Below are 22,733 nucleotides of genomic sequence, written 5' to 3'. Positions count from 1 at the left end.
AGGGGTCACTGGAAGAAAGGTGGTGGGAAGAAACTGAAAGACAGGGAGCAAATATATTTATGTCTCAAAACCTGTCTTCTGTGTCTTGTGTGTTTTCAGAGCTCAGTGGCTTCAAATGCCCCCCTAAAAGTGTGGGCATATAAAATACGATAGGCTGAAGTCAAGCTAACTTCAAAGTTCTAGTTTACCCCCAAGAACTGCCTTAATTATATCATGTGAGTCTGGGCCAAAATTTTTTTCTTCTTCTTCTTTCTTAAAGCTTCTAATTTTGAGATATGACAGAAAAGTCTTACAGGTACACATGGAAAAGCAATACCTGATCACAGTAGAAAGTGAAGACGATCTAATTAGAACTGTTTCTAACTGTCACAGAAGGCTTATAATGGCTGTTGAACATGTCTGAAAATTGCTTTTTCTAAGACTTACATTTTTCAGTCCTGAAGGCATCAGTTTTTACAACTCTAAAACGTTAAAGGATAGGGTGAAATTCCTCATTGAATTCTTAGATGCTTAAACAAACCTTTAAGCATACGGTGAGAAAATAAAAGTTCTCTTAGGCTAAAGAAACAGCGTATGGAGATAAAGTAGACCCTATTTATATTGAAAATTCATGTCATCTTTTGGACGCAACATATTCTGTCTGTAGCACTTTAACCAACTTATTTAATTCAGCATTTTTAGAGACTGTAGGATGTTACTATGGTAACCGAGTACACTATGTATACTCAGTTCCATAGTATACTATGTATATACTCAGTTTGGCACTTTGAAATGTACCAAAACATCAGGATTTACATAAACCTCCAACTGTGGTCCTGTCTAGGTGTGAAACCAACAGAACCGGTAATTATAATTTATTTAGGAGAAAAAAATACTTTATAACCTCTCCAACAGGCAACTGTTTGCTCTAAAGGGGAAAAAAAGCATTTTTGTAACTGTTGATCGTTCCGAACTTCTTGATTTACCTTCAACAAATGTTTTGCCTGTTGGCTTTTTAAATTTGTACGTGATCCACCCTGGCCCCTCTCTGGCATCTGTAGACAACGAAAGCACATCACACACAACCTGTGGGGAGGAGTGAGACCAGTGCATCTGTGGCTTCAGATCTAAGTTATACTGCTTGCCATGCACCCTGCTGAAGCGGGTCCTGCGGGTTGTGGCTGCGACCACTACTCTCAAGACTGTGAACAATCTGCACATCAGCTTCTTTCCGTATTTCACATTCTTGGGAAGATCTGCACTTAAAGATTTTCTCATCACATGAGAAACATGCCAGGCTGGTTAGCCGGCTGTTATGGTTTCCTGGAGGCTCAGTTTGCACTGCACTGTTTGAAGCTGCTCTTTAGTACACACTTAAAATTCTCATTCTGCCGCGGCTGCTCAGATGAACTCTGAGTTCACGGTGCAGTCAGTCATTCCTACAGATATCCAGCAGAGCAGCTGTATTTCAAGAAACCCTAATCGAATGCTAGTAAGCTGCTCTGGCTCATGAATCTTATTTTTGGTTATTCCAATTTTTCAACTGAGGTCCAACGTGAACACTGTCAGTTCCCACTGTATTTACATCTTTCCAGACTACGCTTCCTACTTATTCCATCTGTAGCCTCTGGATGGCCAGTGTGATGATGGCCCTCCTTTGCCTGAACTCCTGCAAGGTTTCCTATTGCATAAGTGCAAGGTCATCAAAGTCCCTGGGGCCTGACAACCGTTCACCCCTCCGGCCTTATTCCCCGCTGCTCTCCCCGCGTTCCCGACTGCTTCCTCTTCTCTGAAGGTGCGGGTGTTTCCCGCTTCTGTGCGTGTGCACACTGTTTCTCATGCCCCTCTCGGAGAAACTCCCCTCTGCCGCCCCCTCGGATATCATTTCCTCTGCAAGGCGCCGGCGTGAGGTGCAGCGGCTCTTCCTCGTGTGTCACACACGGGCCCATGTCCTTCCAGCGCCCACCTTGCTGACCGAAACAGCTGGTCCACGTGTCTTCCTCCTACACAGGCCTAGCTCACCTTGGGTGCGCCTCGTAACTCACCACTAGGCCCTAAGTGCCGAGCACAGAGTATGACAAGGTGCACGGCTGCCGAATGGCTGAGGGGGTCAATTCCTGACATCACGCCGTGCGCCCGAAAGGGCTAACGTGACTCTAGTGGCATCGAGAATGACAAAACTGCTCAAAACTGCAAAGTACTGAGGAACATCCACGGGGCACAGTCTGAATGAACAGAGCTCCTGCGGTGCTCGACGTGGCCCTCGGGTGCCGCAGAATTTATGCCGTACACACTCAAGCGCTCGTTCTCACATCCACCCGTCTTTATTATTAAACATTTGCTACGTATCAGGCACTATGCTAGACATGTGAATACTGAGAGCACAGAAGTGAGTAGGAAAAGACAAGGTCTCTGCCCGGGCAATGTTTACAGTCCGGTAGGAGAGAGACAATCTGTTCTCACACACGTGCATAGAATAAACTTCAGGAAGGGGAGGGGCATGATGCCACGAGTCAATACGGGGTAAAAGGAACCAGCCGGCTGGGACTGGACGGAATGAGGCTTACACAGGTCCTAAGGGTAAGAATAAGTTAGTCTCACAGAAAGGAAAGAAACGAGGTTCCGCGGGGAGGGGGGCAAGGCAGGGCAGCGCATGCAGAGAGCCAGGGGGCAGCCTGGTGGTGCAAGGCGAGGGCCAGACTCAGGAGACCGGAGCTGCTTCTCACCCTGAGAGCACTCAGTAACGAACGGGGTTCTGACAATGTTCTCCATGCTGTAGCCAGAAAAACATCTTTGAAGGGACCAGGGCAATGCAGGGAGACTAGTCAGGAAGCCACTAACATCACTTTTATCAGGGTGTTACTACTTGCCTCCTAAAAAGGAGACTCTTGATTGAGCTTTTTATGTTCCCTTCAAATCCAGACACCACTGAACAGTGTCTTTGCTAAGGAGTAAAATTCAGAGTCTCTGTGCTCCCGGGAGGCTGCCACTGTGAGAGCGTAAGGTTCTGTTCTAATCACCCACAGACGGGCTGCACGGGACCTGCCGTGACTCCAGCGTGGCGATTACTGAGTGGAATGCGCCTCTAGTTTTAGCCGAGTTAGAGAATCTCTAGCAGGGGGCGCCCTCGAACAGAACGACCAGAGATTGATTTAGGCGAAAAATTCATGTTTTAAATGGCGACATATGACTTTGGAGTGATTAGTCTCTACAAGCGCAGTTACAATTCCAGCATTCTTCTTAATTTACTAATTAAGTATTTTAACCGGGAATGGATTCATTTAGCTTTTTGAAAAATGGCGCCCCTCGTAAAAGCATACGAAGGCACAAACTTTGCTTCAGTAGGCTCTTGTTTCATACTTAATGGCCGTCACACCTCACTTGCCTTACGTAAAGCCTTCTCACACAACACCCCGTCTCCGGCCACGACCGTCTACTCAGAGGTCTGGAAGCCAGCCCTGCCCTGCACGCTCCGGCCCTGCCTCGCGAGCACCTACTCCGCTCTCCGCGCGCAGCCCCAGCGGCGCCCGCGCTGTGGCGCTCTGCCAGCCTCCCGCAGTCCCCATGGCAACGCGCTGGCGTCCTTGCTACAGCGCCCTGCGTCGTGGCTGCTCACGCTTCCTGGACTGTGAGGGCCGGCACCGGTGGCACCTTCACCTGCGCGTCCTCGCGGTGAGAGCTGTGCCGGGTACAGCAGGCGCTCGGTGCGCGTGTGCCGATGAGCAAACGCGGGAGCAGGACGCGAGCATGCCACACACGAGCCCTGCTCCTCGGCACAGTGCTGTCTTCTCCACCAGGCCGGTGGTCAGGGCACGAGGCATGCCTTGTCTCCAGTTCAGCACACGCTAGTCCTTGGGTAAACGCCATGTCTGTCCTCTCCTGCTTTCTGTTCAGAGCAATTCTTCAGGTAAGGATGGTTTTCCAGAAGAAGCTCATCCTCTCTCATCAGCGAGAAGAGTCAATTACAGATATACATATCTTGAAGTTTTAAATTTTATCTTGTATTACATTTTATGCCCTTCCTTAACTAAGGGAGAGAATTCCTCCATCTACAATCTCAATGAGCCTACAAACCATTCTTGGCTTAATACAAAAAGATGGTCAAAATAAGCACCAAGGTAAGTTTAGAACAAAAACCTATGGGGGGGTGGTGGTGGTGGTGGTGGAAGCAAGCAGGGACCTTATTTTTGGATGTCCTCTGTACTCTGATTAATGGCTGGTACAGCGATAAGCATGTAGTAGATGCTCATGAACACCAGCAGCTGTTCATCTGTGACTCACCTGCTAAATCTACTCACTATGTCTTACAAGTGAACAGCTTCTCACTCTTCAGGGGGCAAGTTAAAGCTGCCCATGAGCTCATTCACTCCAGTGAAACCCATCAATAATACGGTCAGACCTACCGAGGTCATGTGAGTTGCTCTGAGCTTGTTTTTGGTGTGTGCCTAAGGGGGAGGGCAGTCTAAAAGCAAAGCCTCTTATTCCAGACAACAAGTGACAACAATGTACAAGTTGGTATAATGAACTACTACAGTCACACCATCCATTTCTCCCTTTATCTTTAGGAAACAGAGAAGAAATAACCAATATCGCCGCTCAATCATCGACATTCTTATGAAACAGAAGCGTGTTAGATGGTTAGCTCTTGGGACTTTGGACTAAATGGGTTACAGTCCCTAAGAGCCTGCCCGTAGCAGGCAATCAGTACACATCTATGAAGGAAGTGGATAACAGTATACTCTACATATTCATGCAAAAACTAGTCACATGAGTTGGTCATACACTTGATTATTTTTCCCCATGAAAGAATTAAATTCGGCCTCTTTGAGGAAAATGGATACTTTCTTGATATAAACACAGAGATTTCGAATGGACATTTCATTAAACAGAGAGCAGGATCTTCTTTTACAACTTTAAGCATTACTAAAAGTAATTTTGATATCCATTTTCACATTATGCACAGCTGAAAAATGAAGCCAATCTATATTTGTTTAAACAACGACTGAAGTTTTAAACAGCTTCATGCATTACATTACCATGTTCCAGTCTGTTTCAACTTTTCTGAATATGGATTCCATTCTCCACACACCATTCTCCCATCCAGAAATGGTTTGGTTATTACTTGAAATGCGGACATAATGATTTTTTACTATATTATAGCAAAGGTGGAGCTGTTTAGAAATCTTCTCGTTTTCAGAGGGGATGAACAGGGTTTCTTTACTCTTAAAAAGAAAGCAGAATTAGCTTTTCAACATAATAGAAAACAGATACATAGAGAGGTACTGCTATGGATAGTGGTTAAGAGTTCCTTCAACTTGAAAATGAAAAACTGGTGCCATTGGAAAATCTGGAAAATATTTTACAGATTAAATATGAACAGGATGATGCTGACGTAGCACCAAACATTACTAGACAGAAAACAAGAAATATAAACTGTAGCTGACTTACACTTTTCGGATTTTGTGTCAACATGACTTCATTTCCACCACCATGTCTTAATTGGATGCTGCAATCCTCTCCTACAGCTGATTTCCCAGCTTTCAACTCTTCACCTCTCCACACAGTCATCAACGTGATTGTTAAAAATGTAAATTGGGACACATCACTTTCTTTTTTTTTTTGGCTGCACCACGTGGCATGGGGGACCTTAGTTCCCCAACCAGGAATTGAACCCACGGCCCCTGCAGTGGAAGTGCGGAGTCTCAACCACTGGACCCCCCAGGGAAGTCCCTCACCTTCCTGCTTAACTGGCTCCACTGACCTCTCACTGCACAGGAACGCCACACCTCTACCAGGGCTACCAGGGCCCACGTGGCTTGTCCTGTGCTCCTTCTCCAACCAGGTCCCACGGCACCCTTCTCTGCGGTCTCTTCACCCGCACCGTGTTACTTCTTCTTTAGTTCCTCACAAAGGCCCAGCTGCTTCCTGCCATGGGGCCGTGACACATGCTGTTCCCTCCGTCTGGAATGCTGTTCCTTCTACTCTCCAGCTACGTGATTCTTTCTCACCCTTCAGGCCTCAGCCTAAAGCCGTTTCACCCGGGTCCTTTCTTGATGCCCGAAGAGAGGACAGTGCCTGGGAGGTATAGCTGGAAACAATCTTCCGCACATGTGAAATTGCTACAAAAACTCCTGTTTCACCTTAAAATTCCAGGCAAATTTTGCATTCTATTACAAAATAAATGTTTATTTTAATGTAAAACAGGCGCCTGCAATCACCGGTTGAATCTCAGGTTTGAGGAAGAGGATGTATTTGTCCCACGCCTGTCTGTGGCACCGACACAACATCTCCTCCCGCTCAGATGTGAGCATAGCAGCGTGTGGTGTGCGGGGCTGGGCTGCCCTGTGCACTGCAGGCTGCTCGGCAGCATCCCTGGCCCCTCACCCACCAGATGCCAGTGGTACTGCCCCTCACAGCTGGAACCCCCAAAATGTCCCTGGACATTACAGATGGCTCCTGGAAGGCAGTCATCCACTGTTGAGAACCACTGCTCTAGTCTGTATCAACCTCTTGCTTCTAACTAATCAATTTACTAATCAATCAAGATAGTAGGTGATGCTTTCCTGTTAAACATTGGGAACTAGGTAGTACACAATGTAAAAACTTCAAATGTACAAGGATCAATAAGTAGAATATAAAACATCTTAGAGATGGAAAGAGAAAAATATTTATAAATGTATAAACAAGATAATTCCCTAGCAGAACCTGGATATGGTTAAAAAAAAAAAAAGGGCAGTTTATTATTTTTAGGAGGTGATTTTCTAACTATGAATTAGTACACTACACTTCAAAACGAGCACGTAACAATACTTCTCAATTCTTCTCTTCTCTATCAAAGATATTTCAGAGTGCTGACATAACCCAGGTGGAATTAAAATATTAAAGTAGCATTGTCTACCATTTTACCAAGGATAACTAATTACCAAAGGGAAAAGAAAAATATACGTTACTGAATATATCATATTTCATAATTTCTTTAAAATATAAGATTAAGACAAAACTTCTCTTTATGAAAATATCACCAATGTTTCCTTCTTTTTCCAACCGATTTCAAGATACAGTTCCCTAATTTTTTAGGACTGACTTTTAAAACAAACATCTATTTGTAAAGAGGAAAATGATTTTTTAAATCCACGGCCCTAATATGGTCTCCAATAATTGAGAAATTTAAAAAATGTTCATCAGGGAAAACAATCCGGGCATAGGACCCAATTCATATTTTTAAAGTTTAATCAATGTATATGCCATGCAAGAGGAAGCACACTCATCCACAAAAAGAAAAAGAAGCGAAGACCTAAATACCCCCATTTTAAACTGAACACAGCTGTGAATTACATTAGCTCTTTTCAATTGGCTTCATTTAGATTTAGACTTGTAACTTGCACTGCATCAGCAGTGATCTGAATTATTTGTTGAAATTAGATCTTGTAATTCTATAGCTGAACCAACACTTCTAACTGCCAGCTAAAGATGATGGGATAAATTTAAGAGTAAACAAAGTTTACTAGAGATAATTCTCCCCTTCGGGACATATTCCTTTATTAGAGAAATGAGGTGTAACTGGCAAATTTAGAAAAAGTAGATATAAAACTTTGTGTGGAGCTGTTTGATACTTCTACCGTGATGGATTATTTTCCTTTCAAGCATTTTTCATTGCTTATCTTCTTAGACGTTTATATTAAATACTTTCTAGTGAGTCAACTTTAAGCTCCCTAAGAGCAAAGGACAGTCTATTGTACTTAATGTCCATTACAGAGCACATTGCTTTAATGCTAGTCCCTAACTCTAGAAATTACATTTCCATTGTTCATTATTTAATTTTGGGAGACTAGTCAAGTGATAATATCTTCAAATAAGTTTGACTATATAATAGTACTCAGAGCAACAACACTTTCTAGCCCAAACCAGATGCAGGCAAGTATGTAATAAGAAATACACACTTTCATCTGCTGAATTACCCAGGTTCTATTATTTTTCCCACTTTATAAAGTTTTCCTAGCACTGAACGGGACTTCACAAAAGAGGATATCCAAAAGTTTAAAGAATGGGACTTCCCTGGTGGCCCAGTGGTTAAGAATCCACCTTCCAACGCAGGGGACGTGGATTTGGTCCCTGGTCGGGGAACTAAGATCCCACATGCCGCGGGGCAACTAAGCCCGTGCGCCGCGCTACTGAGCCTGCGCACTTCAACGAGAGCCTGCGCGCCCCGAACTACAGGAGCCCACGCGCCGCAACTAGAGAGAAAACCCACGCGCCACAACTAGAGAAGCCCACGCGCTGCAACGAAGAGCCCGTGCACCGCAACAGTAAGATCCCACATGCGGCAACCGAAGACCTGACACAGCCAGAAATAAAAATAAATAAATAAACGAAAGTTTAAAGAACAGACATTCAACTTCATCATTCAGCACCAAAGTGCAAATTTAAAATCGGAAAAAAAAAACAGATATATATGTACGTATAACTGAATCACTTTGCTGTATACCTGAAACACAACATTGTAAGTCAATTATATTTCAATAAGAAATAAATAAATTTTAAAAAACCCTGTTTTCCAGGAAAAAAAAGTAATTTCTTACTAAAAAAATATTCATATACAATATATTATAAATAATAATATACAATATACAATAAATATATACAATGATATACAATATTGCGTTAATTTTAACTGTACAGCAAAGTGGTTCAGTTATTTCTATATATATATTTTTCAGGTTATTTTCCATTACAGGTATTACAAGATACTGGATATAGTTTTCTGTGCTATACAGTGAACCCTTGTTGTTTATCTCTTTTATACATGGTAGTGTGCATCTCTTAATCCCATACTCCTAATTTATAACCCATTCCTCTCCCCTTTGGGCAACCATAAGTCTGTTTTCTATGTCTGTGGAGTCTGCTTCTGTTTTGTAAATAGATTCATTTGTATTATGTTTTAGATTCCACATACAAGTGATATCATGTAATATTTGTCTTTGTCGACTTACTTCACTTAGTATGATAATCTCTAGGTCCATCCATGTTGCTGCAAATGGCATTACTTCATTCTTTCTTATGGCTGAATAGTATTCCATTGTATGTATGTACCACATCTTCTTTATACATTCATCTGTTGATGGACATTTAGGTTGTTTCCATGTCTTGGCTATTGTAAATAGCACAGCAGCACAATTTTAAGCCAAAATCGAGAAACAACCCGAATACCCAATAGTGATGTGGATAAATTATACTATGTTCACACAGTGGAATATTATACCACAATGAGAAAATAAATGTACTATAAACAAGCAGCAACAAGTGTGAATCTCACTAAATAATGTTGAGACAGAAATCGTCCACAAAAGAGTACATCCTGTATGATTCCATTTACATAAAGCACAATAACAGGCAAAACTAGTCCATGATATTAGAAACCAGGAAAAAGGTCACTCTTAGGGGTGAAGGGCAGTGGCTGGAAGGGAACTCAGGTCATTCAGACACCTGCTTGTCTGACTTCTTATTCTGGTTAGTGGTCACATGAGGAACCACAATTCGTGAAAATCTGTTAAGCTGTACACTTACAATTAATGCGTTTTTATGTACTTTAGTCATAACTGCCCTAGAAATTTACGTAAGGTAACAACAGAAAAATCCCATTTTAATTGCTTTGCTAACTCTTGTATGTAATTATACTACATCAATCTATTATTGGTTCTCTTCAAATGTTTACATTTTTTAATAATTACCCTGCAAAGTTCATTGAAAGGTCGTGGCCAACCGTGTTTTTCTGTATGTAAAGGGCACAGGACAGGAAGTGGTAAAGTGAGAAGGTTATCAGGCTGTAATGAAGTAAATACCTCTGGATCCGTTTCACCTCGGGCTACTCTCCACGCCAAGGACCCAGATATCCTTCCTCCAAGTTCTCCAGGCTTAGGGCTTTTGGGAGATATAAATTCAACAAGCTCCACAATGATCCTCTGGAGAAGTTCTTTTCTTCTGTTTTCTGACAAAGATATCTGCCTCTGTAATGCACGTTTAAAAAACCATCATTAACGATTAGGGGAATGCAGAGGTCCATCTCTAAGTATGAATATAATTAAGACATTTGTATTTTAACAGGGTCTTGGAAAGAAGTAACCAACTTTGTTTTCATACATGTAATTTTGGAAAATAGAAAGGACACTGTGGAAACAAAATACTTTTACAAATTTTATGTTAAGAAATCACTGAACACCCATATCCAACTTCCCATGCCCTTTACTGGCTTACGTTTAAACAACTGTCCTGCTGAGAAAGGCGAGCACAGCAGGGAACCACACACACACACACACACACACACACACACACACACACACCCACCCACCAGCTGTCTGAATGCAACACAAAACTACAAAGGTATACACACACACACACACACACACACACACACACACACACACAACAGCTGTCTGAATGCAACACAAAACTACAAAGGTATCCCGACCTGAAGAAGCTAAGATCCCAAGGGAAGAAACAAACTGAGGTGAACTGAACTGCACCTCTTCTCCCTTCCAGGCATTTGCCAATCATCAAATGGCCCAAGGAGCCAAGCTCAAAACAGGTGAACGTGCTGAAACACTGAATCTCAACCACTGTAAGGTGATCTGCCCTATTCTAATTGCAAAATAATATGCATATATATATATATATATATATATATATAAAATTTTTCAGTACTACCAAAGGGGTATAAAATCAAAGCTGAAACTTCCCTCTTGGACCCCCCAGTCCTCTTCCCAGAAATACTCATTGTTAACAACTTCCCGTGCCTTGTTCCAGAAATTTCCCTACGTGGACAAGTGTGTCGGTAATTATATTCAAGACACAATTACTTCGAAAAATAAGGCAACATATTTTTTATGTCAACTAGTATATATATGGAAATTTTGTTTCACTGAACTTTGAGATGTGACAATTTAAGCCAAAAAAAACCCCACCTCACAATACTTAAAACAAGTCCTCAAAAATTTTAATTTAAATATTTAAACATTTTTCATTGTAAAATAATGCTACTACTTGAAGAACTTCACTGGGTTAAAAATTGGCTATTCTTGATTATATAATATTTCAAATGTCCTCTGAAAAATGCCAAATGCCCATCACATACCTGCTTATTAAGTGTATTAATAGTTTCTCGAAGTAACTCTTCCTTAATTTCAGTTCTTCTGGAGATCACCTCTTCATGTTTACAAGAATATCGCCAAGTGACGTCAACCACCTCGAATTACAGGACAGAAATATTTAATAAGATTACAACCATCAACACTAATTGGCTAAATACCTAGAATGCATGTAATTCTTAAACAGAATTTTTTAAATGCTGTCCTTTGTTTAACATTTTAAAACCTGTGGGAAAAAAAAAATCGAAGAGAATATGCTTTTTATTCATTTTCTAACCAGTATACACTTCCAAGAAAGACTGTGATTAGGAGATAAAAGTTTCAGAACATTTAGCTGTTTATAACTTACCTACAAAGCCGATTTCACAAAATTCAACAAATAAACACACTCCATTTTTATTGTACTGAATATATAAATTATATATAAATATATTATAGAACTGATTTTTGACAAAGGTACAAGGCCAATTCAGTGGAAAGGGATAACTTTTTCAACAAACGGTGCTAGAACAATTCATTATCCATATGCAAAATAATGAATTTCAATTCACACCTTGGACTATCTACAAAAATTAGCCCAAAATGGATCACAGACACAAGTGTAAAACTAAAAGTATAAAACTTAAAAGAAAACGTAGGAGAAAATCCTTGTGGCTCGGGCTAGGCAAACATCTCTTAGACATAACATCAAAAAGCAAGATCCACAAAAGAACAAATTGATAAACTGGACTTCATCAATTTCTTCTCTTCAAAAGTCACTGAGAGAATAAAAAGACAAGCCAGATAGGGAGAAAATCCTTGCAAAGCACATACCTGAAAAAGGACTTGTATTCAGAATGTATGAAGAACTCTCAAAACTCAAGAATAAGAAAATGAACAACCCAATTAAAAAAAGAAAGGGCAAAGAAGAGAAATGGATGACAAACAATCCCATAAAAAAGATGCTCAGTGTTGGTCCTCAGGAAAATGCAAATGAAACCACAATGCGACACCACCGCACGTCTCCTAAAAAGGGCTAAAATGAAAAAGTCAGACCATACTGTTAGCAAGAATATGGAGAAACTGGGAATTCGCACATATTGCTGATGAGAATGCAAAACAGCATCATCACTTTGGAAAACAGTTGAGCCAGTTTTTTAAAAAGTTAAACAATCACCTACCATACGATTCGGTCATTCCACTAGCAGGCATTTACCAAAGAGAAAAGAAAGCATACGCCCATATAAAGACTTGTGCAGCTGTATTTGAAATAGTAAAAAACTGCAAAGTACCCAAATGTCCATCAACAGGCAAATGGATAAACAAACCATGGTACATTCATACGATGGAATACTGCTCAGCAATAAAAAGAATAAATTATTGATACTTGCAAACACATGGAGGAACCTCAAAATAATTATGATGAGTAAAATAAACCCCCCCCCCCGTCAAAAATAGTATATATGATTCCGTTTACATACAACTCTGGAAATGCACATTAGTGTACAGTCTCAGAGAGTAGATCTGTGGTTGCCTGGAGAGGGGCAAGAAGGAGCGAGAACGAACACAAGGAAACTCCCGGGATAATGGATGTGTTCACCACCTTGACTGCAGAGGTCATCTCTCGGGCATATACAAATGACAACACTTATTAAATTGTACACTTTAAACAAGTGCTGCTTATTTTATGTCAATTATACCTTCAAAGGCTGTCAAAAAAGAAAAAAAAATTTTATTCTTAGAACACATTTTTTCTCTTCCGTCCTACCTCATCTTTAGAAAATGCGATGATGTAGGACAGCTTCTTGCCCCAGCCTATCTCATAGAGGAGGGGCTTGTCACAGACGTCTTCACACGCGTCACAGTGCAGCCACCGCTGCTGAGAAGGGGAGTACACTTCTGTCCAGACGTGGTCTACGCAAGTGACAGACAAAGACGCGACAGAAAGAGAAAAACAAAAGCTAAGTTTATAAAACCAAGACTTCCAATAACTATATACAAACGCCTAAGATGAGAACCACGTGATAATATGCAAGAGTCTAAATTTTAATTAACAAGTGAGCATTTTGTGGCACACAAGACTCTAGAACACCTGCTTTAATTTCTCTTTCTCTCTCTTTTTTTTTAATAGGGGCAATTCTTGATGACTTTTTTTTTTACTTTTTATTTTTATTTTCTGGCCGTGCCCTGCGGCATTTGAGATCCTAGCTCCCCAACCAGGGACCGAACCCGTGCCCCCTGCAGTGGAAGCATGGAGTCTTAACCACCAGACCGCCAAGGAAGTCCCTCTCTCTCTCTTTGAAATCCTTGCAATTGTTTTGGAAAATCTCCTTTAATACAGTCAGTTTTAGGCTTAATTAAAAATAATGTGAGCTATAACTCTGAAAAGGGCAAACACATTGAACAACAGCACGTAAACCATAGGACTAATGCACACAGTTTGCTTATGTGAAGGAGTTAATTCCACTTTGGAACTGTAGGCCAGCAGAGGTCTAACAGAGGATGTCTGGTTACTGATGGTCTCTATCTGACTGTTAAGAGAACAATAACTATTAAGTGAAGGTTTCATTTTATCCTAAGAAAATAACAGAAACACAAGTAAAAAGATCTAAGAAGAAAAACTTTTTAACATGTGACACAAGTTATAACTAAATAAGGACAATATAAATCTCACATGGCTATTATTATATTTTATTGTATATTAAGATTACTAAATCTTTTACACTAATCTCTACAAAAATGAAGATTTCTACAGAACATTATTACACACGTTCTTATCCATAGAGAAACAGCACTACTAAAATGTCACGATAAATTGTTAATAAAAAATGTTTATAGTGTAAAGTACCAGGCAAAATGCTAGGGGTACTAAAAACAATCCTGTGATCCCCATTAAAAAAAAAAAAAAAAACCCCACGAGGCTGGGATTACTGCTATTTACAGAAGGCAAATGGAAACACAGACTGACAAGGCGGGACTGTACACCCCATCCTGAAGTCAGCAAGACCACCCTGGCCTCTGCCCACATGGCGTCCGCACCTGTGTAATCCCAGACGTAGCGGGCTTCGAAGCCCAGGGCTCTGCAGCACAGTGTGAAACAATTGGCCCACTCCCCGCACCGTCCACATCTTGTTTCCAGAAGTTTCTCGGGATTATTATACCTGGTTTAAAATAACAACAACAAAAAGCTTCGATTCATTATAGAAATCAAGCATTCTGAAGAATTTACATTACCTCCGTGCTAAACAGTAATATTTCTTAACTTCGTATTCTTAAATAACAATTAAAGAGCCTAGATTATGTGAGGCATTGTGCTAGAATCCTGGGTGGAAAATGATTCAACAGTGGTACAGCCTTCAAGGAGCTTACAGTCCTGAGAGAGGGAAGGAGAGAACACAAATCATTTAAATACACGGCAGACTGTGATACCTACCCTACAACAGGTCAGAATTAGTGTCATGGGGGAGGGGTCGGGGAGGAGGGCTTGATCCTGAACTGGGCCTTGAAGGACAGGCAGGATCTGGACAGGCAGGTTCTCTAGGAAATCTGCATTAAGCATTAGTGTTACTCTAACAAGTGGTATAATTAGCTCATTGTACTTCAAAGGTAAACAACTTTAACAAATAACTCAAGGAAGATTTTAAAGCTTAGTTGAACTCAGTTTTACTTAAAATACTATTCTTCTTTCTAACAACCATTTGGATTGAAATTTTATTCTGCTGAATTACTTACAGGTGTTTGCTAATTTGCAAGTTGTGTTTTGAAATGTGTTGGCAACATTCTTTAAAAAAGTTACTCCAGTTATAAAATTATCATAAAGCTGAAGCACATCAAAATTTGCATATTGTGTTGAGAAGGATTTTGAGCTAATAAAGCTACTCAGGAAAAGTGAGCAGCGATGTCAGCTGTGAATGAACCGTATCTGCAATGACAAGCTATCTGTCTTCAATCAAGTAGATGCTCTTGCTTGAGCTAAGTTAAATGAATTTATGGTTTAGGTAAGGTAGTTACTGGAAGAAGTTGCGTATTAACCTGAAGAAGTAACGGCAGCAGGATTAGAGCATCCTACGCCTCCATCTTCTAAACACACTCGTGCCAACTTGAAAGGCTGCTTGGTCTCTGATTAATAGTGTTCATCCTCCCAGCCCTACCCAGAGAACAGCTAACAGTAAGACAAGCACACGGTTAGGAGGGAAAAGGACAATGCTCGGTACAGACACCTTTGTTAGCCTCTGTCTCCCCGCACTATCAGTCTACACCCAACTGCTTAGACCTTATGAAGACAGGATTTAATCACAGACATCTTTTATCTTCACATCTTTGCCAAGTACCTGTGCACACATATGCTGAATGAAAAAATAACCTGCGCTTATTTTAGATAATTATTGGACAGTGGATTCTGTTTATCTTAGACTCTGTATATCACAGGACTGATTCCTCATTAGGACGGAACTGAGTCCCTAAGCCCCCAAAATCAGGTATTTCAAAAACTTGATATCTTTTCTTGCCTGATGATACAACCAAACTTTACAAGTATTGTCAATTAAGAACATCTGATAAGAGACTTATAAAGTAAAGGATGGAAAAAGTGAACAGAAAAGTTCCAGTTCCCTTAGTTTGAATTTAGAGATATGAGGGTAGGTTAGGTTGGTAGCAGAGGCCCCTAATTAAACTTCTGTCATTCAAGATAAAATATGATGAGGGGACTTCCCTGGCGGTCCAGTGGTTAGGACTCGGCGCTTCCACTGCAGGGGGCGCGGGTTCGATCCCTGGTCGCAGAACTAAGATCCCGTGTACCACACAGAACAGCCAAAAAAAAAAAAAAAAAAAAGATGGTCCTATACTATACTTTCACCTTCCATATTTCCATCTGATGATTTTGAGTACAGCACTGTATTTACTATCACAATGATCACTATTATTCTAGTGTTTCAGCATCATTTTATGTGTTATCAGTATTATTATTAAAGTTATCAGAAAGTTAAAACTTATGTATTAAAAGAATAAAAATACAAGATTTACAGCATTAAGTTGCTAGAACTACACTCAATTTATATTCAAGAGTCAACAAACATTTCCTATATAAAGCCAGACAGTAGATGTTTTAGACTGTGCAGACCATATGGTCTCTGTTGCCAGTATTCAACTCTTGACATTGTAATGTGAAAACAGTTACAGACCATAAGCTATTGAAGCAGCATGGATGTGTCCCAATAAAACTTTATTTGCAAAAATAGGATGTGGGCTGGATTGAGCCAGTCAGCCATAGCTTGCTGACCCCTGTCCTAGAGGAATATACTTCTAATAACTAAAACGAAGATTACAAGTTGATTTAATAAAATTCTCTTCTAGCCATCCCAATAAGAGATTATTCTGACTTCAGTGTCCAGGGGATGCTCACCTTGGAAATCGATTGCTGAACTGGCAGGCGTCACAGTAATGATCTTCCACTCTGTTTGCACCCCACTTCCGCTCATCATCACTGGGGAACAATGATTCGCCTCTAGACTTAGTCTGGCCACCACATTTGCTGCACAAAATGTCATCCACCCAGTGAAAAAATTCTTCCTTAAACCAGTGTAAAAGCTCCAGCAAAAGAAAGTCCTCTTCACTTACATTAGTACCTGAGAAGTTACAACAGAACCAAGTAAGATTTAGAGCATAAAAAACTAAAAACATCCATGTGCATTTTATCCTCAAATATGAGGCTGAAATATATGAAAACAGAAGATGATCTAAAAGGTCTTCACAAATAGGATGCGGACAGAATTGTCAGTGTATTGTGAAGCAGGCTGAAATACAAGGACGTAATCCACTGCACACTCAAAGCAGTGGGACTTTACTGCATCCTCTGACCGACACCATGCTGAATACAACCACCTCTCAGGGAACTACTGACAGTTTGGAGTTGATCCTGAAGCACCTGGAAGGTAACAAAGTCTGATTTTGGCAAACATTTTTAAATGACTGCATTATATTTGTTATCAGGTATATTCACAAGTAAATATGAAACAATCACAGTTATTACAGGCAGAAATCACAGAATTCTGGATACCTTAAAAATCATCCTGTTAGCTTTTCTATTAGTGCTTCAACTGTACAATATAATTCACCATCATTCAATATAATTCACAAAACACATAAAAGCACAACCATGTGTACTATCTATCTAAAACAACCCTAGCAAGTGAGCATGACATATATTATTATATCCACTTTATCAAATAAAAAGATCTCTCTCTCGACCATATTCAAGACAGTGGTATCTCTGGGAAAAAGGAGAGGGGAAAACAATCTCGGGACATATATGGGGATTCTCATTCCTATCTTTAATATTTTATTATTAAAAATAAAAAAAAATATATGAAGGAGATATATGGCATAATGTTAAGATCTAATAAAGTCTGATGCTGGGCACAGGTGTTTGATCTGTTATACGCTATTCTTGTATTTATGTTTGATACGTTTCAAAATAAAAAAACTATAGAAGAAAAAAAAACTACAGAGAATATTAAAAGGCCAAAATACATTATGTTCTTGAATGGGAAAACTCAAAGTTGTTAACTCTCCGCAAAATAACCTGTACTTTAATGCAATCAACTGAAATTACAAAATAATTTTTCATAAACTTTGATAAGCTAACTGCAAAATTCATGTGAAAGAGGAAAGGCACAAAATGATCAACACAACTTTGACTAAGAATGAGATAAATCTGTCTACAGTACATCAAAACACATTACAAAATTCTAATAATTAAAATATTGTGATACTGATAAAGAATAGACAGAGATGAATGAAACAAAGCAAAGAGTCCTGAAAGATAGATTTCTAAGTGATACACAGTATTTAATAAAGTTAGCCTTTAAAGTAGTTCTAAGAGGATGGATTGTTCAACAAATGGTATTGGGACGAGTAGCTATCCAAATATCAGATCCCTACTACATTCATTCTAATACATATATATAAACACTATACACAGAGAGGGAATATTATAAAAGTAACAGTAGAAGTTTACGTTTATGGCTTTGGTGTAGAAAACAAAACACAACTGTAAAAACAAAAACGGAAAAAATAATTTTCTCATTAAAATTTGTAACTTTTGAATTTCAAGATACACTGAATGAAATTAAAGAATACTGAGAGAAAAATGTAATGAGTCTAACAAAGAAAAGTATACAGAATATATTAAGAACGTCTATAAATCAGTAAGAATATTAACAGAACCCATTAGAAAAATTAGTACAGTCCATAAAAGAAGTTCAATAATTTCATTAAGTTGAAACAAACACTCCCAGACACTTCTGGTATAAATTGGAAGGCAATTTGTTTGGCAGGGATCCACTGTAGTATAAAAGTATCACACAACCCTTGATACTTTTATATCTAACCCAGTGAAACATTCCTTCATGTAGGCAGGCATGCTTTACAAGGATCTTCACTGCAGCAGCCTTCAGAACAGGGAAATCTTGGTGTCCATCAGTGGGGAACTGTATAAATAACAGTGCATGCACACTACAGAGCACTAGGGGGAGGGAAAATGACTTCCAAGACATGTCAGTAAATGAAAATCACCACGGAGCTGAATATATGAGAGATGATACACTTTATTAAACCCATGCAACTTTATTTATTTTTACAGATAACTATTTATGGGTGGAAATACACAGGAAAAGATATGAAAAGGAACACGTCACGTGGTAATAGCTGTTACCTGCAGAAGAGGAGGCAGAGGACTGACTGGCAGGGAGAGTTCAGCTTTTCCTGTACAACATGAAAGTTTCTCAACAAGGAGATATTCGTGAATGGACTAAAAATGAACTTTAAGAAAAACAGCACTCTCATCCTGTTTTCTCCAACAAGTCCCTAGAGCAGAGTGATCTTTTTCAGAATGCAAGGTAGCCTGAGTCGACTGAAACCCTCCCAAGGGTTTCCATCTCATTCAGAATACAAGCCAAAGTCGCCACTCTCGTTCTTTCAGCTGGCCCCTGTGGTAGGCCGAAAAGTAGCTCCCCCAAAAGATATCCACACTCTAACCCCTGGAGCCCGTGAATCCTACCAAAGAAGGCAAAAAAAAAAATAAATAAAGCCTCCGCAGATATGATGCAGTAAGGTTTCTGAGCCAGGGAGATTATCCTACGTACTAAACGGGGGCCCTAAATGCAATCACACGTGTCCTTTCAAGAGGGAAGCAGTGGGACACTTTACAGAGGGGAAGGTGACGCAGCGGCAGAGGAGCCGGGTGTGAAGATGCTGGTCTTCTGGACTGCAGTGGTGCAGCCACAAGCCAGACTGCAGGCAGCCCCCAGAAGCGGACAGGGGCAGGGAGAGCTTCTCCCCTCCAGCCCTGCCCACACCTTGACTTCGGCCCAGGGATACTGATTACGGACTTCCGGCTTCCGGAGCTGTGAGACAGCACTCTCCTGCTGTTTCGAGGAGCCACGTTTGTGGTAATTTGCTACAGCAGCACAGGAAACTAATGTTTGCCTTTGCCTCTCTCAGCTTTCTGTCTTGCTCCTTCTGCTACGCCAGGTGCCCTCCTTCCATCCCCTAAACATGCCAAGCTCACTCCCACCCACGGAGCCTTTGCAGTTGCCAATGCCTCTACCAGAAAAGAAGTGTTCCTTCTTTCCTACTTACATTAAAACGCCATTATCCTGCCCTTATATTTTCAAGTGTGAAAGGATATACAGTTGACCCTTGATCAATGCAGGGGTTATGGGTGCTGATCTCCCCCACGCAGTGGAAAATCCATGTATAACTTTACAGTCAACCCTCTGTGGTCCCACATCCACGGATTCAACCAACCTTGGACCATGTAGTACTGTAGCATGTCTTTAGAGAAAAAAAATCTGCGTGTAAGCAGGCCCACACAGTTCAAACTGTGTTGTTCAAGGGTCAACTGCATACACAATCTTAGAAGTTGCATTCTGATGTGATGAAATTATGGATGGCTTATCTTCCCCCTATTTCCTGAATTTTCTACATAAAACAGGTATTACTTTTATAATTAGAGGGAAAAAATGCCAGGGCAAACGGCAGCAGGGACATTGCTAACTATGTCTCCTCTGCAGGGCTCAGCACACACACAACATGACAGTAAGTACCTGCGAAATAGGCATGTATGTCAGGCATCACGTACAGGACCACAGTACTTTGAAATGGACAGAGCCTCCGTGACCACATGCTGATAAGCATCCTTGTTTTATAAATAGAAAAAAACCAAAACACCCTGTTAATTCAAGAAGAGGAAGAACTGTTTCAAGGTCTCACAACAAACCTGTAGCTTAAGTAAGTTTGGGGAAAGGGCACTTCTCTGACTCTAGGCCCCTCTGGTCTTCCTGTCTCACCTATGGAGGGTGGGTCACAGGCCCGAGCATAAGGCCCCCTAAGACCCTGAGATTTAACCCTAAGATTACAGAATGCTCCTCTCCCACACCTCACCACCACACCAACAGGACTCCGGTACAACAATAGGGGATGATTACAACTAAACCATCTGCAGGATGCAGACTCGAGCTAAGGAGGGGTCCTTAGGGAAGCCCACAGACAACAGAGGGACCCCAAGAACACCAGAGGAACCCAAAGCCCCTGACACTTACAGCAAACATTAAACACAATGTCGTTAACGGTGTCCAATTCCTAGTAAAATGGACATTTACACCTTTCACAAAAGGCCTGTTCACCTCAGTTCCTATTACCCAATACATCGTATCCAACATTTAACAAAAAAATTAGGAGGCATGCTAAAAGGCAAGGAAAAACCTGAAGGAAAGAAAAAAGTCTGAAGAGGTAAAGCAAAGCATTAGAACCACTCATATACGGCACAAATTTTGGAATTAGGGAAGTTAAAATTACTATGATTAATATGTTTGGCACGCTAATGAGAAAGGTAGACAACATGTGAGAACAATGTAAGCAGAAGGATGGAAACTGTAAAAAAAATGCTAGAAACCAAAAATGCTCTAACAGAGATAAAGAATGCCTTTCACGGGCTCATCAGCAGACTGGACACAGCCAAGGAAACAATCACTGAGCCTGAAGACAGGTCAACAGAAACATCCCAAACTGAAAATCAAAGAGGAAAAAAGAGAATAAAAACAAAGGAACAAAACACCTAGAACATCCAATTATGGTGGGAGAATTTAAAAAATGGACCAGAACATCTAACGATGGTGGGAAACGGTTGATAAATAAAGGTGGAATAGGATACCCTATTTTGGAATATCAGAAGGAAAAGAAAGAGAGAAAGGAGCAGAAGAGATACCTGAAGCAATAATGGCCAAGAATGTTCCAAAATTAATGAGGCACCAAACCACAGATCTGGGACGCTCAGAAAACACCAACCAGGATAAGTACCAAGAAACCACACATATGCACATCATATGCACATCATACGCAAACTGAAGAAAACTAAAAACAAAGAGAAAATCCTGAGTGAAGCTGGGGATGGAGGGGGAGGTGAGGGGCACAGGTGGGAGAAACCTAAAGAAGAATAAAGATAGAAATTACGGTAGACTTCTCCTCATAAACAAGCAGGCAGCAGAGTGAATAGAAATTTAAAGTGTCATTGACAGAAAAAATCCCCACCAACCTATCCCAGGGATATTATCCTTCAACAGTGAAGGAGAAATAAAGACTTTCTGAGGCAGAGAAAAACTGAGGGACTTCACCTCTAGTATACCTGCCCTGAAAGAAACAGTAAAAGAAGTTCTTCGGGAAGAAGAAAAGTGATGGTCATAAACTCCGGCCTGCATACAGGAAGAGCATCAGGGGAAGAATGCATGAAGGTAACATAAAATCTGTTATTTTCCTCATTCTTACTTAGTCTAAAGAGTAACGGCTTAAATAATAACAATAGCAATGTACTGAGTGATTACAGTGTCTGGGTAAGTGAAATGAATGACAGCAGAGTCTCAAGGGATGGGAAGGAAGAATTGAGACATTCTGTTGAAACGTATCTGCACTACACACGAAGCAGCATAATGCTTTTGAAGGAGGGGGAGGGATAAATCGGGAGTCTGGGATTGACATACACACACCACTATATATAAAATGGATAAACAAGGACCTGCTGTATAGCACAGGGAACTCTACTCAGTGCTCTACAATAAGCTGCACGGGAAAAGAATCTGAAAAAGAATAGATACATGTATCTGTATAACTAAATCAATTTGCTGTACACCTGAAACTAACACAACATTATCAATCAAGTATACCAATATAAGATAATTCTTTTTTTAAATTGGAAAAAAAATGTTTACTGTAAACTAGGGCAACCACCAAAAAAATACTACAGAACCCCCTAGAAAGGACAGTATTAAGAAATGACTTAACAGATAAAAACCAATTACATAAAACTCAAAGTAAAAATGCTGAAGTTGGAAACATTTAACAACTAAAATCCTAAGACCATTAATGAAAATAACAATTATTGCTTGATGAATGTGGCAGGCACTGTTCTGAGCCATTTACATGTACTATCTCAGTTACCTCTTAAAATTATCATTCCTATTTTCAAATGAAGAAACTGAGGTAAGGAGATTAAACTACTTGCTCAGTAAGAGTCAGAGCTGAATTTATACCCAGGTATCTGGCTTCTATATCCACACTCTTTATCAGTAACTGTCTATTAAA

General features: G+C 40.3%; 1 protein-coding gene across 3 annotated transcripts in view; it reads right to left on the bottom strand.

The window, feature by feature from the left end:
- Positions 1 to 22,733, bottom strand: part of NGLY1 (N-glycanase 1) — a 63,110-nt gene that overhangs the window by 3,646 nt on the left and 36,731 nt on the right. For 2 of the 3 annotated variants that reach the window (XM_067737337.1, XM_067737334.1), the window contains exons 5-10: positions 16,501 to 16,723; positions 14,139 to 14,260; positions 12,868 to 13,013; positions 11,108 to 11,218; positions 9,819 to 9,983; positions 5,016 to 5,201 (exon numbers count right to left, since the gene is read on the bottom strand). In XM_067737337.1, the coding sequence (XP_067593438.1) occupies positions 5,016 to 5,201; positions 9,819 to 9,983; positions 11,108 to 11,218; positions 12,868 to 13,013; positions 14,139 to 14,260; positions 16,501 to 16,723 (953 nt within the window). The remainder of the gene's footprint in view (positions 1 to 5,015; positions 5,202 to 9,818; positions 9,984 to 11,107; positions 11,219 to 12,867; positions 13,014 to 14,138; positions 14,261 to 16,500; positions 16,724 to 22,733) is intronic. The other variant, XM_067737336.1, reaches the window with a different exon arrangement.

This window comes from Pseudorca crassidens, chromosome 5, assembly GCF_039906515.1.
Source record: "Pseudorca crassidens isolate mPseCra1 chromosome 5, mPseCra1.hap1, whole genome shotgun sequence".
In the NCBI taxonomy this organism is placed as follows: domain Eukaryota; kingdom Metazoa; phylum Chordata; class Mammalia; order Artiodactyla; family Delphinidae; genus Pseudorca; species Pseudorca crassidens.
The sequence above is the reverse complement of the archived record's forward strand: the minus strand, read 5'-3'. Positions and strand labels throughout refer to the sequence as shown.